Source organism: Melanostigma gelatinosum (assembly GCF_949748355.1).
Source record: "Melanostigma gelatinosum genome assembly, chromosome: 5".
Classification (NCBI taxonomy): Eukaryota; Metazoa; Chordata; class Actinopteri; order Perciformes; family Zoarcidae; genus Melanostigma; species Melanostigma gelatinosum.
Genome location: NC_136638.1, coordinates 10278397 through 10298285, shown reverse-complemented (window position 1 = coordinate 10298285; position 19889 = coordinate 10278397). Strand labels below are relative to the sequence as shown.

Genomic DNA, 19889 nt, shown 5'->3' with positions numbered 1-19889 from the left:
CTCCTGGTTTTATGGGATGACCATACAGAACACGCTGTAATGCTGTTTCAATAAATCCAAGAAAGGGTACGCATATACAGATCATAGCTCATAGTGCAGAGGATTCAGTTTATTGAAGTCAAAGTTTAACAACTTAAGTTTACAATCTGTATTTTTTGTAATATATATTCATATATATGAAACCAAAAAAGGCTACTTTAGGAAGAATAAATGTAATTTTCTTTCTTTTTTAATATCATCTTCAGTCAGTTTAATGTACAGAATAACAGTAAGCTAATATTATCCTTGAAAAAGAGCAATATGTTCCTTTTTTAATGTCGCAGTGCAACTTACATCTTACACACCTGTGCAATGAGGTGTACACCCCTGAAAGAACACACAGTGGAATCTCCCTTTTCGGCCTGTTTCTGCAGGTCTACACACACAAAGATCCGGGGAGGGATAACACAGTCTGTGCCTACAAATTATAACTCGCACTTCTTTATCTACAGTATGTTTCGCCTGCTCAGCGGAGCGGCGGTTGGAAATAGAAGACCACTACAGATGGGAAACAGAGAGAGGCCTGCAGACTAAAACTGTATCGTAGCTCTTCTGCAGCTATGTGTGTGTAGGATCGCCAGTGTAGTTAGTCCATTGTTGCCAAAGAGAGGGTTGGGAGGCACAGGGAAAGTGCTTGCATCATTTAGTTTCTTTGTGGTACTCTCAAATTAACCATTCAAAAAAACATGACCTATATCTCTGGGGTGTGTTTTGATATTTTTACGACAGTGTGACATGATGAAAAAAAAACCTGAACCTACACTCAAAGAACTCCAGTCAAATATATGAAGAATAAGTACAGATAGCGCTGGATGCAGCAGGTGCTACGCACGTCTCTCAGAGTCTTCGTCACTGGGGGGCACCGTTGAGTCCTTGCCCTGATATTGCAGATGAAATGATTCATCCAAGTTTCACAGACATAGACCATTTAGTGTGGAGGTCTTTAACTTCCCAGTATCGACCATATGCTGAGAGGGAATGTCGAAATAGCTGTTAACTGTACTATCGTCTCTCAGGTAAGATTCCTGAAGCCTTTGGACACGTGTCAGTCTCTCTATGTAAACCAGAAACATCAAATTGAAACCTCCTAGTAGGATGCTAAAGGAGGATCTGCATCAGATTAAGTAACTGAGCAGCACAAAAGCCTGCCGCAGTTGTTGTACAGTGTGTGTCTTCAAACACTATCTAATGGAAACAGAAGAATACTTCAAATCTATGAACATACAAATAAAAGCTCATTCTTCAACAGTACTTTTTGCATGTATCATGCGCTACAAGTCTAATTATCTTGCAATCATGAGCTGAAGATAAAAAAGAGGGGGGGGGGGGGGGGGTAAAGAGCACAAATGATCCACAATAATTTACCCTGTCCAATCAAATCAGTCCCAGGACTTTTCTCATGCAACACATCACCAGGAGAAGGGTCAGCCGGGATGTAAAAACTGGCAATCAACTGTCAATTATAGTGGTTGTTGTTGTTGTCTGCCTCCCAGTTGTTCAACTGCTAAACACCCCGCATCTACAGAGTGAAGAGGGGGACACTGCAAAACCTTGGCATAGAATACATCATACTTTACATTATATCTATGACACAAAACGTAAATAGATTTATATATTCTTCTATGTTTAAATATATTTGTCGACTGTACACAAATCTTTAGAAAATGAGACGGCAAATGCTTTTACCTGATATTTTGAACAGCAATGGTAAAGAGGCCGATGAGACACAGACCCTGTGATGCAGCCAATGAGATATAGAGATATAGAAAGTGCATTCTTTGTAGTGAGTGACTCCTTTGAAAAGCACTCTCTAGCTCTTGCATTCGCTGTTTCGGAATAAAAAATAAAAAAAAACGGATAAAATGTCTTGCACCCACGCAAATACATACGCTCTGTCTTCCCTCCGCTACCTCCAGAAACATATCACAGTGGTAGTGGAACGCAAACATTTACATCAGTATACACATATACACAAGTCTTTGACGACTAGAGAGCGAGAGAGGAACCAAAGAAACAAAATAAGAAAATAGGAGGAGATGGACAGAAACACAGAGAGGAAAAGAAAGAGAGGAAGAGAGAATACAAACGATCAGAGGAGCCTCCTTCTGTGGATGAAATTGTGTGTGATTTTTTTAACAGTTCACAGCTTGAAATAGTGTGTAATTAGCCGACACAACGGTTCCTCAATGCTTGTGACGCTTGCTTTTCATTGGCTCCCAGATGGAACCAGATAAACAGATAAAGCCGCATTGATGGCTACCTTTTCACAGTCTTATACTAAAAAGTCACCGCTCTTACTTCCCCCACACTGTCCCGTCTGTAAGATCAGCCCGGAATAACAACAAGTGAGGTCCCTGTAAATCAGCGAGATATGCAGTGAGAGAAAAAAAAGAGAAAGAAGAGAAGAACGGGGGAGAACTGGTGGCTCTGGGTGCAAAGTTCATCAGTACAAAAGTACAGTGCTGTGGTGAAAATGATTCTCCTCTGTATTGCTGCTACATAGCTCCCCCTGCCCCCCGGAAATCAACAGGAAAGAAAATAGCACAACCGAGGGAATAGAAAGGAAAAAACATGTTCGAAAGTCTCCTTTTTTTTCCATTTTGCCCGACAAGCGTGTGGAGTTTATGCTGAGTTCCATAGACAAAGGAAAATCAATGCTTTCTGTTCAGGCATGCAATAGGCACCCTGTGGGGTCCTCAGGATTATCAAAAGTTCATACACGCAGGTCTCAGACTGTTCCCTCTATGATATTTACACATCTTACAATATGTGTGTGTGTGTGTGTGTGTGTGTGTGACTCAGTCGATGTAAAGCTCTCTGTGTTTGTGTGAGTGAGTGTGTGTGCGTCAGTTCAGTCTTCCTCACACGTGTGTCTCAATGAAGGAGTGTGTGTGGGTCATGAGCGGCACGGCCAGCGGGGAGAGGTCGTCCTGGCCGTTGGTGCCGGGACTGAGCTGGCAGATGTCTGTGTAGATCTCGCCGTGCCACTGCTTCCACTCTCTGAAGGTCTCGGAGCACAGGCCAGGGTCCTCCAGGAGGGCACAGATCACCACCAGCTCGGACTCTTTGGCCTGGGGGAGCGAAGAGACACATTGAATCCTCACACATCTAATTCCTCTGTAAATCCCTGACTCTTTGTTGTGTTTCTGACAGAATCCTCTGTTTTTGTGCTACCTTCAAGGTGCTGCGGAGGGCTCGCACCCGGTGCAGCCTGTCGTTGAGCAGAGGGTCCCTCGCTCTCTGCGTGAAACAACGTCGAAACTCCTGCCTGCTCGAGGGTTTTGGCTCCCCGAGGGCCGTCACGTTGGCTTGCTCCAGGGCCCGGTACAGCTGCTCTAGCCCGTCCGGCGGCTCCGGCTCACGGCCCTCTGACACCCGCCGCTCCCTTCCCTCCGACACCCTCCTCTCTCTGCTCTCAACTCTCAACTCCCGCAGGTCCGAGACACCCAGGAGAGGGCCGGTAAGAGTCAGGTTCACTGCTAGGATGACACAATGAGCTTCAATTGGATACACAGCGGTGGGTTCAATGTAGAGCTGGTTGATGATGGTTGACTGACTATTTTGGTATTTTGGACAGTTGGTAGAAACAAAGCAAGCAATACAAAGATGTCACCTTGGGCTCGGGCTCACTATTTTCTGATATGTGATGTATGCTTGAGGCCCAATGGTTTCTAAGCTTTTGCGTTTGTGCACCTGAATAAGAATAAGTTGTAACAAGGCTTACCACAGGTTGGCTTTCACTTGAATATTTTTAGGATGCTTTAAGAGGTACAGCTACAGTTTTCCTAGCACAGATAATTTAATATTGTGCAGCAGAATTTGACCGTTTAGTATTTATGATGATCATCTTGTGACCCCAAAGATGTTGTGTCAATACCCCCAGTTTGAGAATATTACAATTTGAGATACTATATATAATAATAATATGATTTCCATTTCATGCCACTTTATCAATGCTCTTCACTACAAGTCAGAGATAAATATTGTAATTCTGACCTCTAAGACCAAAATCATGTTTATAAGCAATTTTTATAAAATGAATTAAAGTCATAAAGTATCAAGCTGATAATGTTCAGTATGTTTTATAATAATACATATCAATGCAACATTCAAATGTCTCCCGCTCACAGGGCCTGGTTTCTGCATCATGAGGACTTTTACTTTTGATACTTTGGGAAAACTTTGCAAATAATCATTTAACTTCAGGAAGATTTTCACAGGAAGACTTTTACTACTAATGGAGTATTTTACAGTGTGGTATTCTTACCTTTACTTCAGTAAAGGATCTTAATACTTCTTCCACCACTGCCTGAATGATACCATCTTAGCCACAATACATTTATAAGTAGGTTACGCTGTCTGTCTCCTCTACCACAACATCCTGTGTAACATGATCTGCCCGGGTCCACTCTCACCATTCTAATATAGGTACTTAGTTAGTTGCAGCAGTGTACGTTCTGAGATAACACTGTCTTAAATTAAAGACATCATAATGTACAGCATTCTCATTGTTAAAAAGTCTATTCCTCTGATTGCAAGGGTTTGTGCACACTACTGCTTCTTTCCTCGTACACAATAGATAGTGTGTCATTTCCTTACCCTCCTCACCGTCTAGTATATCTGCAGCCTGCCCCTCCTCCTCCTCGTCCTCGCTCCTCTCCTCCATGTGAGCTGAGGTGTGTAACAGCTTTCCTGGAGCGGGGTCTCTGTTCCTGGGCAGACTCTGGCTGCGCTGCTTGTGAGAGCGTCGGTGTGAGTGGCCGTGCGTGTGCGGCCCTCGCTCCAGAGGGAAGGGCCCGTCCCGCTCCCTGTCCCTCTCTGCGGCGTGGTGTCTCCGTACGGGCAGCGTGGCCTGCCTGCGTCTCTCGGGGGACATGCCCTGTCTGCCCAGACCTCCGTACATCCCCATCTCTCCAGCCATGCTCCCCATCAGGCCCCCGTAATCACCGTCCCCCGGCGCCGTCTGGAGGAAGTGCAGCCCTGCGCTGGTCAGAGGGGTCTCGATGAGATCCTGCCAGGAGCGCCGCTCGCGATGGGTCGAGCGGCAGCCGGACGAGTGGGTGCTGGTGCTGCCCGTGCCCGTGCCCGTGCCCATGCCCATGCCGTCTCCACGCTGGTCCTCGGCCGAGGAGTGGGAGTGCGTGGACTCGCTGGAGAAGTGTCGACCGTGCTTGGGCTCCGGGAAGGGGCTCGAGGAGTTGACCTGGAAAGGGAGAGGGGAGGTGGAAGAGACCATCTGCGGAGGGATGGGGGAGGTAGAGGCACTCATTGATGGAGGGAGTGGGGACGGAGTGGAGCGCATGAGGCTCATGGAGCTGACTGAGCGGGGCAACTGGTCGTAACTGTGAAGGAAGTTAGCCTGAGGGCCCAAAGGGTTTGCGAGGTGGACAGGTTGGTCAGTATGGAGAGGAGTGAGGAGGGATGCATAGAAGTTGAAGGACAGGTGATACACGGATACAAGGAAAATGTGACCCGCAAAACAAGGAGAGGGAGGATGTGTGCAAGGAGGCAAGGAGGGAGAGAAGAAGAAAGAAGGACAGGCAAGAGGGCAGAAATAGAGCAAAAGATGAGCGCAAAAAAAGCAATGAGATGGCAGAATGACTGACATGGCTGCTGTATGGCTCAGCAGGTACCAATGCCACCGGACCGTTATGCACATGTCTGAACATCCTCTGAGTAAAAGTCTCTTTCAGCGTTACGTTATCTTTCAGAGATGTAATGAGCGGTGGCATTTGTCGCCACCTAGAGGTCAGATTGTGAAGATGTTCTGGCAGCAGATTAAAGACAAGTGATGTGTCTTGGCTGCTAACAGAAGCAGATACTCACAGTCTGATGTTTTATTAATGCTGAGAGCTCTGGTCTATGCAGCCCAGAACACTGTGGGGCTTTTAGGACTAAAATATTCTTTCAGATTCAAAGATTATGTTGAGTGTGTGTGTGTGTGTGTGTGTGTGTCTGTGTGTGTACTTACTGATGGCGTGCGGTGATAAGTATCACAGAGAGATGAGAGTCCCTCCTGTTTGAGCGTCATCGAGCCATCGACCTCGTCTTGATCGCTCTCACTCCAGTAGTCTAGTTTTGAGATAAAAACAGACACGAGACACACACACACACACACACACACACACACATACACACACATGTACATTTGAGCAATTCATGGGGGAAAGCGTCATGTTGGTAAGAGCTAGAAAAGTGAATCCGTCTCACCTTCGTCATGGCGAGGCACCTTGTCATCTGGTGTGTAGCCAATAGCAGCTAGCCCCAGTCTGTTCATCCACCTATAGGACACAAGGAAAGGAAACAAGAAGACCGCACAGGTGAGGTGCATAAAGTAAGGAGGAGGAGGGCGTCAGAGGAAAGATGAAAAGAGGAGAGAAACGATGGGTTATACTGGGTAAACCGTAAGTGATGCATAAAAAGCGTTCACTTTAAATTGAAGTGGTGTCTCTGAACAGCTGATATCTGTCGAACGGGCTCCTTCCCTCTGATGAGGAGGAAAGAAAGCATGGAGATAATTAGAGAGATGGATGCAGAAAGAGAGAAGTGACAATCCTCTGTCCTATGAGTCTCAGATGGCGTTCTCTCTCTGCACCCAGGCTTCCTGTCCTCCTCCCACGCCTCCGTCACATCCCCCGGCTTGTCCTGTGACTCTCTGCAGACACCTGACTACGAAGAACAGCGGCCCGGTCTGTGCGTGAGGAACAGGGAACTCATCATACTTAAGATTAAAAAACGTAACCCAAAAAATGAAAACCCCATGAAAACCCCAAAACTAACTCTGAATTGATCCTATTAACACGTGTCAAAGCTTGGTGTAGCTTATTCCTCTGTGCCGTAGAGCCCCATTGTTGTCCAAAAACCATTAGAATCACATCAGCGAGCCACTGTTGCCCTGGGTGACATGGTCCTTCATGAAGATGAGCATGGGCACTGGAGTCTATTTGGAGTTGATCCCACATACACAGCTCTGTTGCCAGAGATACTTACTATCACACCACATGCATACTAATCCCTGGCTGAAAATAGTCCCAAACAAATGCACTATTTTTGCCTGTTTGTGGAATATTTGCTAAAAACACCACATTACCCATATGTGTGGGCCATTTTCAAAGATTTTGCCAATTTAGGTCTTTCCATGGGATTCACTGTGAATGAGGACAGATTTAGAGCAAGTTATTCCAGTCAGCTTTTTAAAAAATCAGTTTTGTCTTGAATTCAATCTTCAGCGTAGCTTTTTATTATAAACGAGCTGTCTGTGTTTGTAGCCCGTTTTCACTGCAAGAACTTTCTTACTTATGACACATATAAGGCCATTTTTCCTTCTATAGCAACTCCCGCTTTATTAAACATTACATGGATATGTGTGCAATGGCACTGTCACACATGAACCCCCCAGCACAGCATGGAAGTCAAATATAGCTGGTTAATTACTCTCCTCCAATTATCTCACCGTGTCACTGAGGAGAGGTGTGGATAATTAGAGCTCATCAGATAGCACTCCTGCAAATATCACTACGATCTCCCTCTCACATGAGCGCACACGTGACACAAACACACACACACACACACACACACACGGACACACACACTCAGAGTTCTACATTGAACAACAGGGCCAGGTTCATGCCTTATTCACGCGTCGTGTCGTGTGGGCTGCTGCCTTGTGTAAACTTGGTTTACTCGGCTAAAATATTCATGAAAGGACATGTGACGTCCCCAACATCTGACTATTGTCCACGTTAAGACGCAAACACGCGCTCAAGAGACACACAGAGACACACACACACTAGCTCACCTGTTCATTTCCTCAAGACAATCTGTGGCGAAGAAGAAGCTCTTGATTTTGGGATGACAGGCTTTAAAGGCACTGCAGTCGGTCGGGGAGAAGAAGACTGATTAGTGGGGGGGGGGGGGGGGCATTTATGTTGTGTGGTTGAGAGCAAATGTGCTTGATTAGTAACTTCAGCGACATGTGAGGGACACTCACAATTTCCGTCTGCACTCTATGGCTCGGTCTATTCTGAACTCGGGGAGGCTGATGAAGCCCTCAGCCTTCTCATCCTGCAGGCAGAGACAGATGGAGAGTGGTGGTACATCATCAGCACACAGAACAAAATGTCATCCATACTGACATACCAATTCTATTTTGTATAGTAGTAGTCTAGTTAAGCATATGAAAACAGCATATGCTGTTTGTATTGGCTCTTTTCACCCGTTGACAGGAGAAAGATAGATGAGATATGACTATTTGCTTTAAAACTGGGGTGTGTATACAAACTATCACATACACAATTGATTTGCAGGCTTTTTTCTTCATAATATTGCAAATATTTTAATAATACATTAATCCAAACGTCTAAGCTACACCGAAAGTCTTACCATGACTTTTTGTGTTTGTCTGAGGTCAAAATTTGTACCAGATGTATCTACTAGCTATTTCACATCTGCATTTCCTGCAACTGCATTGTAATTATTATGTTATAATGTTTAGATATAAGATTTTAATATTCGTAACCATGAAACCAACAATACTTAGTGTTACGCTCTTCTGAAAAGGGGCCATTCACATGTTATAGGAGCTTGGGAAGACTTGCGTGTTGCAAAAGTAAGTCTCTCGCTTTTGAGCCCACCTTCCACGCATTTAGATTGACAACAATGGATTTGAGGGCGCAAAATACGTCATGTGAATGGCCCATCGACCACTATAGTATACAGTTGTATACGTAAACATTGCAAATGTGTCCCAGTTTATTTCCTGTTGCAGTGTATGTGAATGACATCCGCTGCAACACGAAGTCAACATGGACCCCAGCTGTTGCCTAGTAATGATATATATATATATATATATATATATATATATATACTTTATTCATCCCCAGGGGGAAATTTGTAAATTAATTAATGCAGTTCCATTGAAACGGTCTATATGGGTCTTTCAACTCAACTGCATCTTTTATTAGAAATGTCAAATGCCCTCATCTTTTAAAGTCTAATGTCCCCAGTTTGGAAAGCAGATATGCTGTGAAATATTTAAAGTCTCTGAGCCTAACTCGAGATAACCCTGATTACATCACCCGGGTTATTTTCTCAGACTTAAAGAAGCTCCTTTCAGAGTCACAGAAGACATGAAGCTGATTTTAACCGTTGATTCCATTGTTTTCATGTCTAAGTGCAACTTATTAGTTGTGTCAATAAAGACAATAAAAAACTCATGATGACAGTTGATTGTGATTCCGTACGTTTTGGTTGGTGTACCAGTAGAGGCAGGACTCCTTGAGGATAAACCAGTACTTCCTCCATTTCTGGGTGAAGTAGCCTTTAGCATCCTTCTTCTTCCACAGCCAGCCCTCACAGTCACCGTGGCCCAGGTCCTTACAGGAAATTCTCCTTCGACTGGCACTAGTTAGGGAACCTGCAGAGAGAGGAAAGGATGTTGATACTGAAAGGGATGTTTATGGCATTTGGTCTTTAATTAGGGAAAAACACTGGTAATAAAAGGAGAAGTGTAGCCATTTATCCAGCACTTCCAGTGAATCTGGCACTAACAGGCTGAATCCGAATGGCTGGACTCTTTTCAAGTCTGCAGTGGCTCAGAGTAGCTCTTTCTTTATGTAAAATCAAATAACAATGTGAACTCAAGCCTGTCAGGCTTAGATCGAGAGTCATTTAGATTTAGACAAATCTTTTGGATAAAAGGTTCCCTCTTTCTGGAGCTACATATGCTAACATACATGTACATCATACACAAGAAAGAGAAAATGCACCAGTGTGTTCACCTTTACTTCTCCTTTTGGTTTTTGGTCTTAGAGAGGTGTAATGGAAAGACTAGAGGGGACAGAGAAAACGCATGTTAGCTCAAAGAAAAGAAAAAAGGTTGGTTGATGCATGTAGAGAGGTTGCAGCAAGTTCTCTCTCCATGTTTAGCTTATTTTTATTTCATCCAGCACACAGCAGCGAGGATTACACGCACAGAAGGATTACAGTACTACAATACATCCAGGAAGTGACCCACAACCTGTGATGCAGAAATATGAGCTGTGTACGCCAGAGACGAAAACCCACAGTGATGTCAGGATATCCTGAACTATATCAGCTTAACTACTATCTGATTGTAGTCTTTTGAAAACATTGACAGGCATCAAAGACTTAGTTTAGACATTGTTCCTCATAGGCTACCGTATTAAGAGGCATTGGTAATGAAATGGACCCACTGCTGCCAGATTCTATGTTGATTGGAGTGTCTGCTGCTTTTAGCCATGCTATCAGCATGACAGGCATGACTTTCGCTGAATAGCAGCTACCGTTGCCATACATTACAATTCGGCATTATTATTTGACGCTAAAATGTAGGGTAACAAAAGAATCCGTTCCTCAGTAATGTCTGTTGTACAGCAATAACCATCTAAAGTTAGCTAACATTAGCCACCGTAAGCTACTGGTCGTACCAGACTCTGTCAGACTCTTGTTGCCTTTTGTCGCTTATGAATAAACTTTTTACTTGCGAGAGGAAGAGCATTGTCTTTGTGCTTTCAAAGTTACAGGGTCTCACTTCATAACCATCTTTTGTGTTCAGCAAACACACCTGAATTGCACACTATGTAGAGCATCTCAAAGAAGCGAATGTGAGCTGGATATGTAGCTGTGGGTATCAACATTAACAAAGCTGAACACACCGGCTGAGTATTTATTTAGGAAGCAAAGCCGAATAAATATGTTTATCGTGGAGCTGACTCATCGTGAGCTACAACTCATAGTGCTTTGGAGGAGAGGCGAGGGCTAATGACTAAGAGTTTCCTGTGTTACAGTAACCTAAATATGGAAACCAATTCACCTCATCTGACCGTTAGCTTTTATTTAATTATTACAGTCCCGATTGGATTTCATCTCAGGTATCTCTCCCACTCTTGTCTGGCTGTATATGTGATGTCTAGCTTTTATCTGGACACACTCAGGCTCCATAAAACAGCGAATATGTACTTCTTGTTGATGTGACTGACTCTGTTGCATCATTAAAATGCAGTTTGCGTGAGAATCTAAATGTACTGGAAAGACAGCATTATTTAAAAAACAGGTCAATAAACCATCAGAACTTTGGATTTATAAAACATCAAAGAGATGCACAGTCAGTCCCATAGCACTCAGTCTCACTGTCTGCTCCCCCACCTTCCTCATGGAGGCGGCTCCTGAGCTTCCTGAGCCGGAGTACCTGCAGGAGGACAGACAGGATTGGATGTAAACACAAACAACTCCTTCCATCAGTCACAAGCATGCGGTCAAACCACAAACACAGACTCACCTGTCTGTTGTGTCTGCTCGCAGTGTATCCGCACCTCGCTGAGAGACAGAAGAAAGAAAAGACTTCATCAAACACCTCAATACATACACACTTCTCTTGTGCACATTTTTTGGTAATTATCAGTACAGTTATATTGAAAAGTTAGACAACCGACATGCACCTTATAAGATGTGGGCATTGTTTCAAGTATTCAAAAGATGTTTTGAATACTTGTCAGCCTCTTAGGACTCCAGCTGCTTCACATTGGATCAATTCCATCAGCAACAGATCATTTTCCGGCTGATTACACGCTTGATTCCTCTGGTGACGATAATTGAATCAAGTATTGTTCAAAGGTGTGGAGCTGACAGTAACCACCACGATATATATAATCCTATAATCCTCACAGTGGAATATATTGAACTCAATTTGAAGTAATATTAAATTTCTTAATTTGCTAATCTCTGCCCCAAGTGTGGACCCACTTTTAAACAAATGTGCCTACAGGCCACAACCTCAGGGCCCCGGGCACCCAGTAGAGGGCCAGGGGCCCCTGAGTCATAGCCATGAGGCATGGTCTTTGGCACAGGGGCCTGTCGTCTCATAATACATTCATTTTCCATCATGCCACAAAAAGTGATTCCATGTACTTGTGCTGCTGTGGATGATTCCAGGGTAACATTATTGTGTACAATGTGTCAGAAAACACATGACTGAAAGTCAAAGACATGAAACGTCACTACGACTTGTCCATCGGTCAGTTCAAAATGTGCCGACATGTTCATGTATTGTGCTGGTAAATAGAATGATACAGAGAGAAAGAGAGAAAGGAAACAGGCAGGTCATTAAGGTTAGCATGTGCTTGTTAGTGCAGGATAGTGTACTTCATGTGCCACAGAATAGATATGAGTCACCGCCATGAGAAGCATGCAGCTGAGAGGGTTAGAGAGAGCTGGTGTTAGCTAAACTGTTAGCACGCTGTGTGTGTGTTCGTGTGTGTGTGTGTGATTGCGTGCGGCGTGTTTTAAGCACAGTCTGTCAGTTGCGCTTGTAATTGGTCTGGCTGATGCTGAGTCATGCACCTACTCATAGGGGTACGTGTTTGTGTGCATGTGCGCATGCAAATGTGTGTGTGTGTGTGTGTGTGTGTGTTTGTCCAGAATAAACTCCTATTTAGACTCAGGCGTGTCTGAGGAGATGGGGATATTAGGATGAGTTAGGATGAGTCGTGAGATGGCTACCCTGAATACAAATGCACTCCTGTGTGCTAGTTTGTGTTTGTTTGTGTATGCCCGTGTGTGTGTGTGTGTGTGTGTGTGTGTGAGTGTGTGTGTGCGTGTGTGTGTGTGTGTGTGTGTGTGTGTGTGTGTGTGTGTGTGTGTGTGTGTGTGTGTGTGTGTGTGTACTGGCGAGTGCATGAGAGAAAAGTTACAGAGAGCCGTGTCACACTGTCATTCTCATAATCCGTGAAGCTGGCAGCCATGCAATGACACTGATCACCCTCACTCCCCTTTGTCTCCTCTACCTGACACACATGCACACACAAACAACAATGTGTGTGAATCTGAGAACACCGTGACCTTTCCTGCAACCACAAACACACAGAAGACACAGACACACACACTGCAAGACGAAGGACGTCGTGCCAGTGAGTCAGGATTAAGGCCTTGAAGGTGATTATAGTGCCACTAATAGGCCTTTTTTTACAGCAGATATTTTAACATGTCCCGGTAGCAAAAGCCGAGGTGTTAATCATAAAATGAATGATGGCTGAATTCCATTTGGCTGCTTCAGTTTTAAGGTCCTGGTATTGTGCGTGCTGGCTCGCTGTGAGGCTGAGTCAATGCTTATTAATTGTTGCCAGCCGTGTGTGGTCTGGTGAAACACGCATTCACATTAAATAACATTGTCTACGCAAGTGAGACTGTTCAGCTGCCTTTCAAGCATAAAGTGGTGGTATTTTTTATTTATTTGTAACAAATCCCATAAAAAGACATAAACAAACAATACATTAGTCTATATTTTATTCTGATTAAAAACATGAATCTTGTGTATGATATGTAACATATGTGTACTGGTCTTTCATTTTTGAACGGGCTCAGTAATTACCTAAAACATCTGGGATCTGTAGTTTATAGAAAACGTGAATCAAACATTGTAAATAGAGCATTTACTCGGGTACTATTTTCTGTTGTGGAATAATACACATTTGCTGCACTAATGACTCTCTACAGCAGCAGGACAGCGCACGTAGCGTTGACTCAAAATAAACTACAGTGCCTATATTAATAGTTGTGAAGGAACATGGCCCACAGTGGGAAAGGTTTTCCCCAAACCTTTTTTTCTGTGGAGCCACTTTTTAAAAATGACAAAACCATGATATTCACAATAGGCCTTGTCTGTAAATGGCGAAAAGAGCGAATTTGTACATAAATGAACGGTCCTGACCATCTTTTCTGCTGTTTCCACATCAATGTATATTATCTTGAACAGGTAAATCAGCCATTCGAAGAGATACACATTTGATAACAAATTAGTTTCATGTAAAATACCACCAAAAAAATGCATTTAGGTAAAATTAACAGACTCTTTTTCCCCTCTCATCAGTTAAACACAATGTACGCGAGGCTTTCATATGAGATCCAATGTCATAGGCTCAGTTATAACAACAATACGAACATTCGGGCTCCCTTATGTGGCTCACAGGTGTCCTGCAGATATAAATGTTAAATAAAAGACTGTGTGTCCTCATAGCGCCTCTTTTTCTTTTGGCAGAAAAGCGGTGGCAGGGTGCTGGGTAGTTCTTCAACCCAGCGGTTCATCAAAAAAGCACATTTTTCGATGTTTCTATGACATCAATATCTTAACAACATATCACCACCGTTGTATGATAGACCAGCATCGCTCCTGTGCTTTGTATTATCTATTAGGGATACTATAATAAATAAAAAATTCCATGCACCATGAGCATCAAACGGAGGATGTCCGCGTCATACTTCGTATAGATGAGCTTGTCACGGCTCAATCTGACAGACGTAATGTTAGAGCAAGGAGAGACAAGGCGTACAGTAATAAAATAACTCACCAGGTCTGTGTTGTGATAGTGTGTGTCCGACACATAGAGCTCAGGATACACACACACGGCCAAAACAAGCTTCTGCTCCATCTACTACACTGACATCACCAGCGCTTTTCTGAAGAATTCTGAGATTTTCAACTTGTTGTGTTTGGAGCGAGCGCTCAGAAAAAGGGTGCAGCGCCTTTTCTCTAGGCGGCCGCATATGCTCTCTTCTCATTGGGAACAATTAAAAACAGACACTGGCACTCAGAAAAAAGGCGCTATGTGGCCACTGGTCCTATGGGAGAAATTCTGCAAATCTATTTGCTGACCCTAATTAAATCCCCTGCGACCCACCGGTGGGTGCCGACGCAGTCTTTGGGAATGACTTACAGTGTTTGGACAATAATGGACAATAATGGACAACAATAGAGCTACATGGCACAAAGGGATGAGATACATTATATGAGGTTTTAGCTACATCGTTATTCCTAGACAGTAGGATCAACTGGTTTTGGTCTTTTTATGGGATTTGTTAACATTAAGATCCTTTAACATGGCATGTAACTGCATTTCTCTGTCCATATTTACACAAAATAGACATGGCACACCACCACCACCCACACGTCTAACCGACTTAACCAGACAATACTAGACACAAATGGAAAGAAAAATGTTTGAGCACCGCAACACATTTGACTTATACTTTCACTGTAGTTGAAAAACGGTGTACATACAGGCAAAGCATCGGGTGGCTGGTCTAGGCGCAGGGTGGAGGACAGCATGGAGGGGCTGATGGGAAAGCTAGGGCTGCTGGGATTGCGGCTCTTACGCCGGGAGCGTCTGGTGGAATCCCGCCGGCTCTCTCTGCCCGGACCCTCGGGCTCCTCCTCGATCACCAGGATCTTGTCGTCGCTAAGGTAACGCAACAGGGAGTTGTCTGAATCTGTGGAGATGAGAGGGGCATAGAGGCATGGAGCAGTTAGAGGGGGGACAGGCTCAGCTGGACGGATGGCAGAGGGGGGGGGGGGGTTAGCGTCATAGAGTTGAGGGAGAACCCCAGAGTAGAAACGGATGAGGGTGAATAGACCTTTACAGATAAAACCCCCACAGACAGGGATAGAAGTGCCTCAGAGCTGTAGCGTCTGATATGGACCCACAGCCGAAGGACATGCAGCTAATCCGTCTGCAATGATGAGGCCGATTTGGAGGGCACTACTGCTAAATCCTGTCAGTCACAGAAGGTTTTATTCTGCTTTAGCTCCAGAGAGAAAAAGATTCTCACCTAATTTGTTTATTATCCATATACTTAAATGTGAAAAAAACTCAAAAGTGACTGAGAGGAAGAGAAGCAGATTGTGCTTTAATGTTATTCATGGGATTTCTGATGGTAGAGCGCGGATCCTCGGTCGAATACAGATCGAGTCTCGCCGCAAAACGGTGAAGCTGGTTAGCATTGGTCACATAGAAATACCCCCATTTCCAGAGCAGCTGTATAAATGCAATTTCCGTGCATTTATGTTTACTTGTCGCTCTGTCAGATACATACCTGGCAGATATGTATCCTCACACAACCACACCACCATGGATAACCAGAGGATGAGCTGAAATGTGTTGAGTCGAGTATGGAGCATAGCGCGGCACCAGTCCGACCCGTTTGTGCTACGCGTGTGTGGGGCTGTGTTTTTGTGTGTGTGTTTTTGTGTGTGTGTTTTTGTGCGTGTGTGTGTGTGTGTGTGTGTGTACCTCGGCTCCCTCTCTTGCCCATGCTGGGTTCCTTGGCCTCGGCCATCCAGTTATATTCGGGAGGCATGGAAACAGGCCTGAGGTCACCTGGAACGACCAATCAGCAATCAGAGAGTCGTCTACTAGGAGGGAGTGGGGGGGGGGAAAGTCGCAGGAAGGCGGTGACTGAGAGACAGCGTGGGACACAGCTGGAGGGGTGGACAGGTGAGACAAAGTGTGTGCAGGTGAGGGGGAAGGAACGGGAGACTCTCGAGGGACTGCTATGACCTGCTATTTCTTTTTTATAATATCAAGTAAGTTTTCTATTCACGTAAATTCCCCACAACAGGGACATCTGAACTAGCAGTCGTGCTGGCGAGCTAATCTGTTAGCATGCTCACTGTTGGATGACAACCACAGGTTAAAGTCATCACTAGATAATGCTTCATTTGCATATTCAAACTTAAAATGTCAGAAAAAGATGTATATCTTTAAAGGCCGCTCTCAAAAAAGTTTTTTTCTCAGACTCTGAGCCAGAAATCTCTCCTTCAGTCGCACTTACTTCTTATAAATCCTTAGACCTGATAGGAAGTTAGCTAAAATCACCTTGATAATAAAATGGGTGTGGGAAAAATCAATCATCGACACACGATTGGATCAGCACAAGCCTACTCCCAATGCTTCCGTCTGTCACATGACCCTCGCCCTGCACATCACAGGCCCCTTGAGAGTCTCCAAAGAAGGTACAGGATATCTAGGAAGCGGTCTTGGACAAGTGTGACACAGGTGGTGGGGCAGACAGGGAGCTGGACACAGTGTTGTTGGACTGACCCTTGTGATCATGTGTGATCAGTGTTTCTTTTGGGACGTTCTTACGCGTGGTAAAGCCACAAAGAAGCAGAGCCATGAGGTGAGTGATGAAGGAGGAGGAGCTCTGAGAGAAGGATGAGAAAACTGGTGGGAGAGAGCATGCCGTCCTACAGAACAAACACAGGACCAGAGACGTTACGCCGCCCCGTTCACACTGTCGGACTGCGCTCTCCGTCTTACCATGGGTGGGGGTCTTGTCCCGCCGGCGAACCCCCGTGTTGCGGCCCCTGTCGTAGTCAGGCCCCGGGGGTCCGTCTCCCTCCAGCAGGGAAAAGTACTGACCGCTGTCCTGGTCCAGGTAGTAGCTGACTGCCTCTGACCCTTTGGAGCCGGACTGGGAGCTCACGCTGTAGCGGCTGATGTCGTCGCAGGACATCAGACCCAGCTCCTCCCTGGGGGAGGGCAAAGTTTTCATCATCGGTATCATCACAATAATAATCATAAGCAACATCTGTGTGTGCAAGCGACTGACCTGGTGCTGTAGAGTCCAGAGACAGGGGAGAGGATATAGACATCCTGCATGCTGGGAGTGTCCATTTTGGACATGCCCAAAGTTCCACCGGGTGTAGGGGAGGTACTGGTGGGGCTGGTGGGGACCGGCTGAAGGGGGGAGGGGGGGAGTAGAGGAAGAAGGAGAGAATGACTCGCACCTTTTCATTGAGCTATAATTGAAGGATGGTGAGGGGATCTGAGAGCACAACCTGCAGCATTAGAGCTTCTCCTGCCTCACAGAAAGACAAACAAGCACACAGTTTACGCTCTCACGAGGGAAGGGAACCTTTTATTTGTGTGATCCTCCTCGTACTGCAGTACTCCTTTTTAACGCTGAATCCCAAACAAGAGAGTTATTTCCACACAGCTGCCATGTTGTCTTTTTTTTTTTTTATGTCTGTCTGACTGTGCAGCCTCTCCCACGTTCAATCGCTTCACTATTCTGTCATTTTGTCTCAAGCATCTTCACTCACACAGGGCTCTCCGTGTCTGTTCCCATGACAACCCCTCCTCTCCTCTCTTCTCCTCCCTCCTCGTCCCCTCTCCCGCGCTACAAGAGAGGCAGGAGAGGGAAGCTATAGGAAAGGAAAGCTAGCGTGGCCTCCTATACCTCAGCTTGACTCAAGGACACTTCGAGTCGTCATCGGGTACTCCGTGAGGACAGGGTGCCTGGCTGCGGATGTCATGGAAACTCTGTTAAAATTTCAAGTGAATTATATTTGTCCTCAGGCGGAACAGCTGGGCTGACGAACGCAAGCTTGAGCAGACAATTATTCCCAGAGGATGGTGTTCCAGATTTTGAAAGATGTGGTGTTTTTACTCTCTGTCAGAGAGGAGGGGGGGGGGGGGACACCTTTCTAGTGTCACCCCCACAAAGGAGAGAATGGATCAACAGACAGAGAGCCCGAGCGAAGGCAGGCAGGCAGCGTTCTCATTAACGAAGCCCAGTGTTTCATCAACAGTGCATTAGGCGAATTCATTTCATATTCCAAACTTTCCATTCCATCCCCCCTCCCCCTCTTCCTCACCACCCTCACTCCCTCCATCCCAGGCCTTGTCCCTCCTTCATCTCTTTCTCTCTTCTCACAGTTCTTGCTCTTATGATGGCAGCTTACAGTAAGACGGCTTCACAATAAATAATGAAGACGGGGTGGGAAGAGGGGAACATGAGAGAGAGAGGAGAGAGCAAATGAAATAGGACAAAGAGAGAGAGAGACAGAGAGAAAGAGTGCAGGAGAGAGAGAGAGCGAGAGAGAGAGAGAGAGAGAGAGAGAGAGAGAGACACACACACAGTGAGGCGGGGGAGCTGTGCAGTGTGGTGACTTGAGCTGCGAGTGAAAAACAGTAATTTAGTGATTACAGCCCACTGCTGCCTTCATGGAAAACGGTGGGGTGGGGGGTAGAAGTAGGGAGAGATTGGACCTCCACAGCAGGCGAAATGCCAGTCTGCTAAAACAGCACTTAAACCATCTGACCCCTGTTGCGTCCACTCCGAACTACCTCAAAATCTGCTGCTCAAATCCTTTTCAGACCAATATTCCCCCTCGCGCCACCTTTACATGCACACATGCAAACTCACTAAAACACACACACACACACACTAAAACGCTGACTGTAATATTTTGACCATGTGAGGGACTTAAGGGTACGAGATCAGTTTGTATAAAACGTTTACATGGGCTTAGTAATGAACTTAATTTAACGAAGCCTGACAAGAATATCAGTAGGTGTTAGTTAAACAAATCATACAATTGTTTATCTGCCCCTTCTTTTTTACAAACTTTTTACCATTTGTTATGTTCAACGAGCAACGTGTCTGATACTGACAAGCTCAAGACGAAGGGTTATTGAGAGTAAAAGTAAGCCAAAAGAAGGTACTATAACCCATCAATAATACACCATTACATGTTGCAGAAAATAGCACGCATTTTAAAACAGCAATTATTTATGTATTCAAACATATAACAGATTCATGAAAGCAGGGTTCATGGAAATGTGATGCACATGTGCCCTGTGATGTGGACGCTGATGTGGCCTTCAGTCATGCATGAAATCACTCCCTACATTGGGGGAGTGATTACACCATTACAATGGATCATCAAATTGCTTTTACTCTATCCTACTCTAGACACAAACACACAGAGAGAGCGAGAGAGAGAGAGAGCGAGAGAGAGAGAGAGAGAGAGAAAGACAGAGAGAGAGAGAGAGAGAGAGACAGAGAGTGAGAGAGAGAGAGAGAGAGCGAGAGAGCTGAGAGCGCGAGAGAGAGAGAGAGAGAGAGCGAGAGAGCGAGAGCGAGAGAGAGAGAGAGAGAGAGAGAGAGAGAGAGAGAGAGAGAGAGAGAGAGAGAGAGAGAGAGAGAGAGAGAGTGAGAGAGAGAGCGAGAGAGAGAGACAGAGAGTGAGAGAGAGAGAGAGAGAGAGAGAG

General features: G+C 45.1%; 1 protein-coding gene across 1 annotated transcript in view; it reads right to left on the bottom strand.

Annotated features, from left to right (window-relative positions):
- Nucleotides 1-2900: 2900 nt before the first annotated feature.
- Nucleotides 2901-19889, bottom strand: part of LOC306777108 (connector enhancer of kinase suppressor of ras 2) — a gene marked incomplete at both ends in the record, with an annotated part of 62895 nt that continues 45906 nt past the window's right edge. Inside the window, 15 exon segments of the mRNA XM_079268079.1 lie at nt 2901-3110; nt 3214-3518; nt 4639-5398; nt 6011-6111; nt 6250-6320; nt 7838-7909; nt 8030-8103; nt 9282-9454; nt 9819-9867; nt 11206-11248; nt 11339-11376; nt 15113-15321; nt 16122-16208; nt 17151-17362; nt 17443-17570. Of these exon segments, the coding sequence (XP_079124205.1) occupies nt 2901-3110; nt 3214-3518; nt 4639-5398; nt 6011-6111; nt 6250-6320; nt 7838-7909; nt 8030-8103; nt 9282-9454; nt 9819-9867; nt 11206-11248; nt 11339-11376; nt 15113-15321; nt 16122-16208; nt 17151-17362; nt 17443-17570 (2532 nt within the window).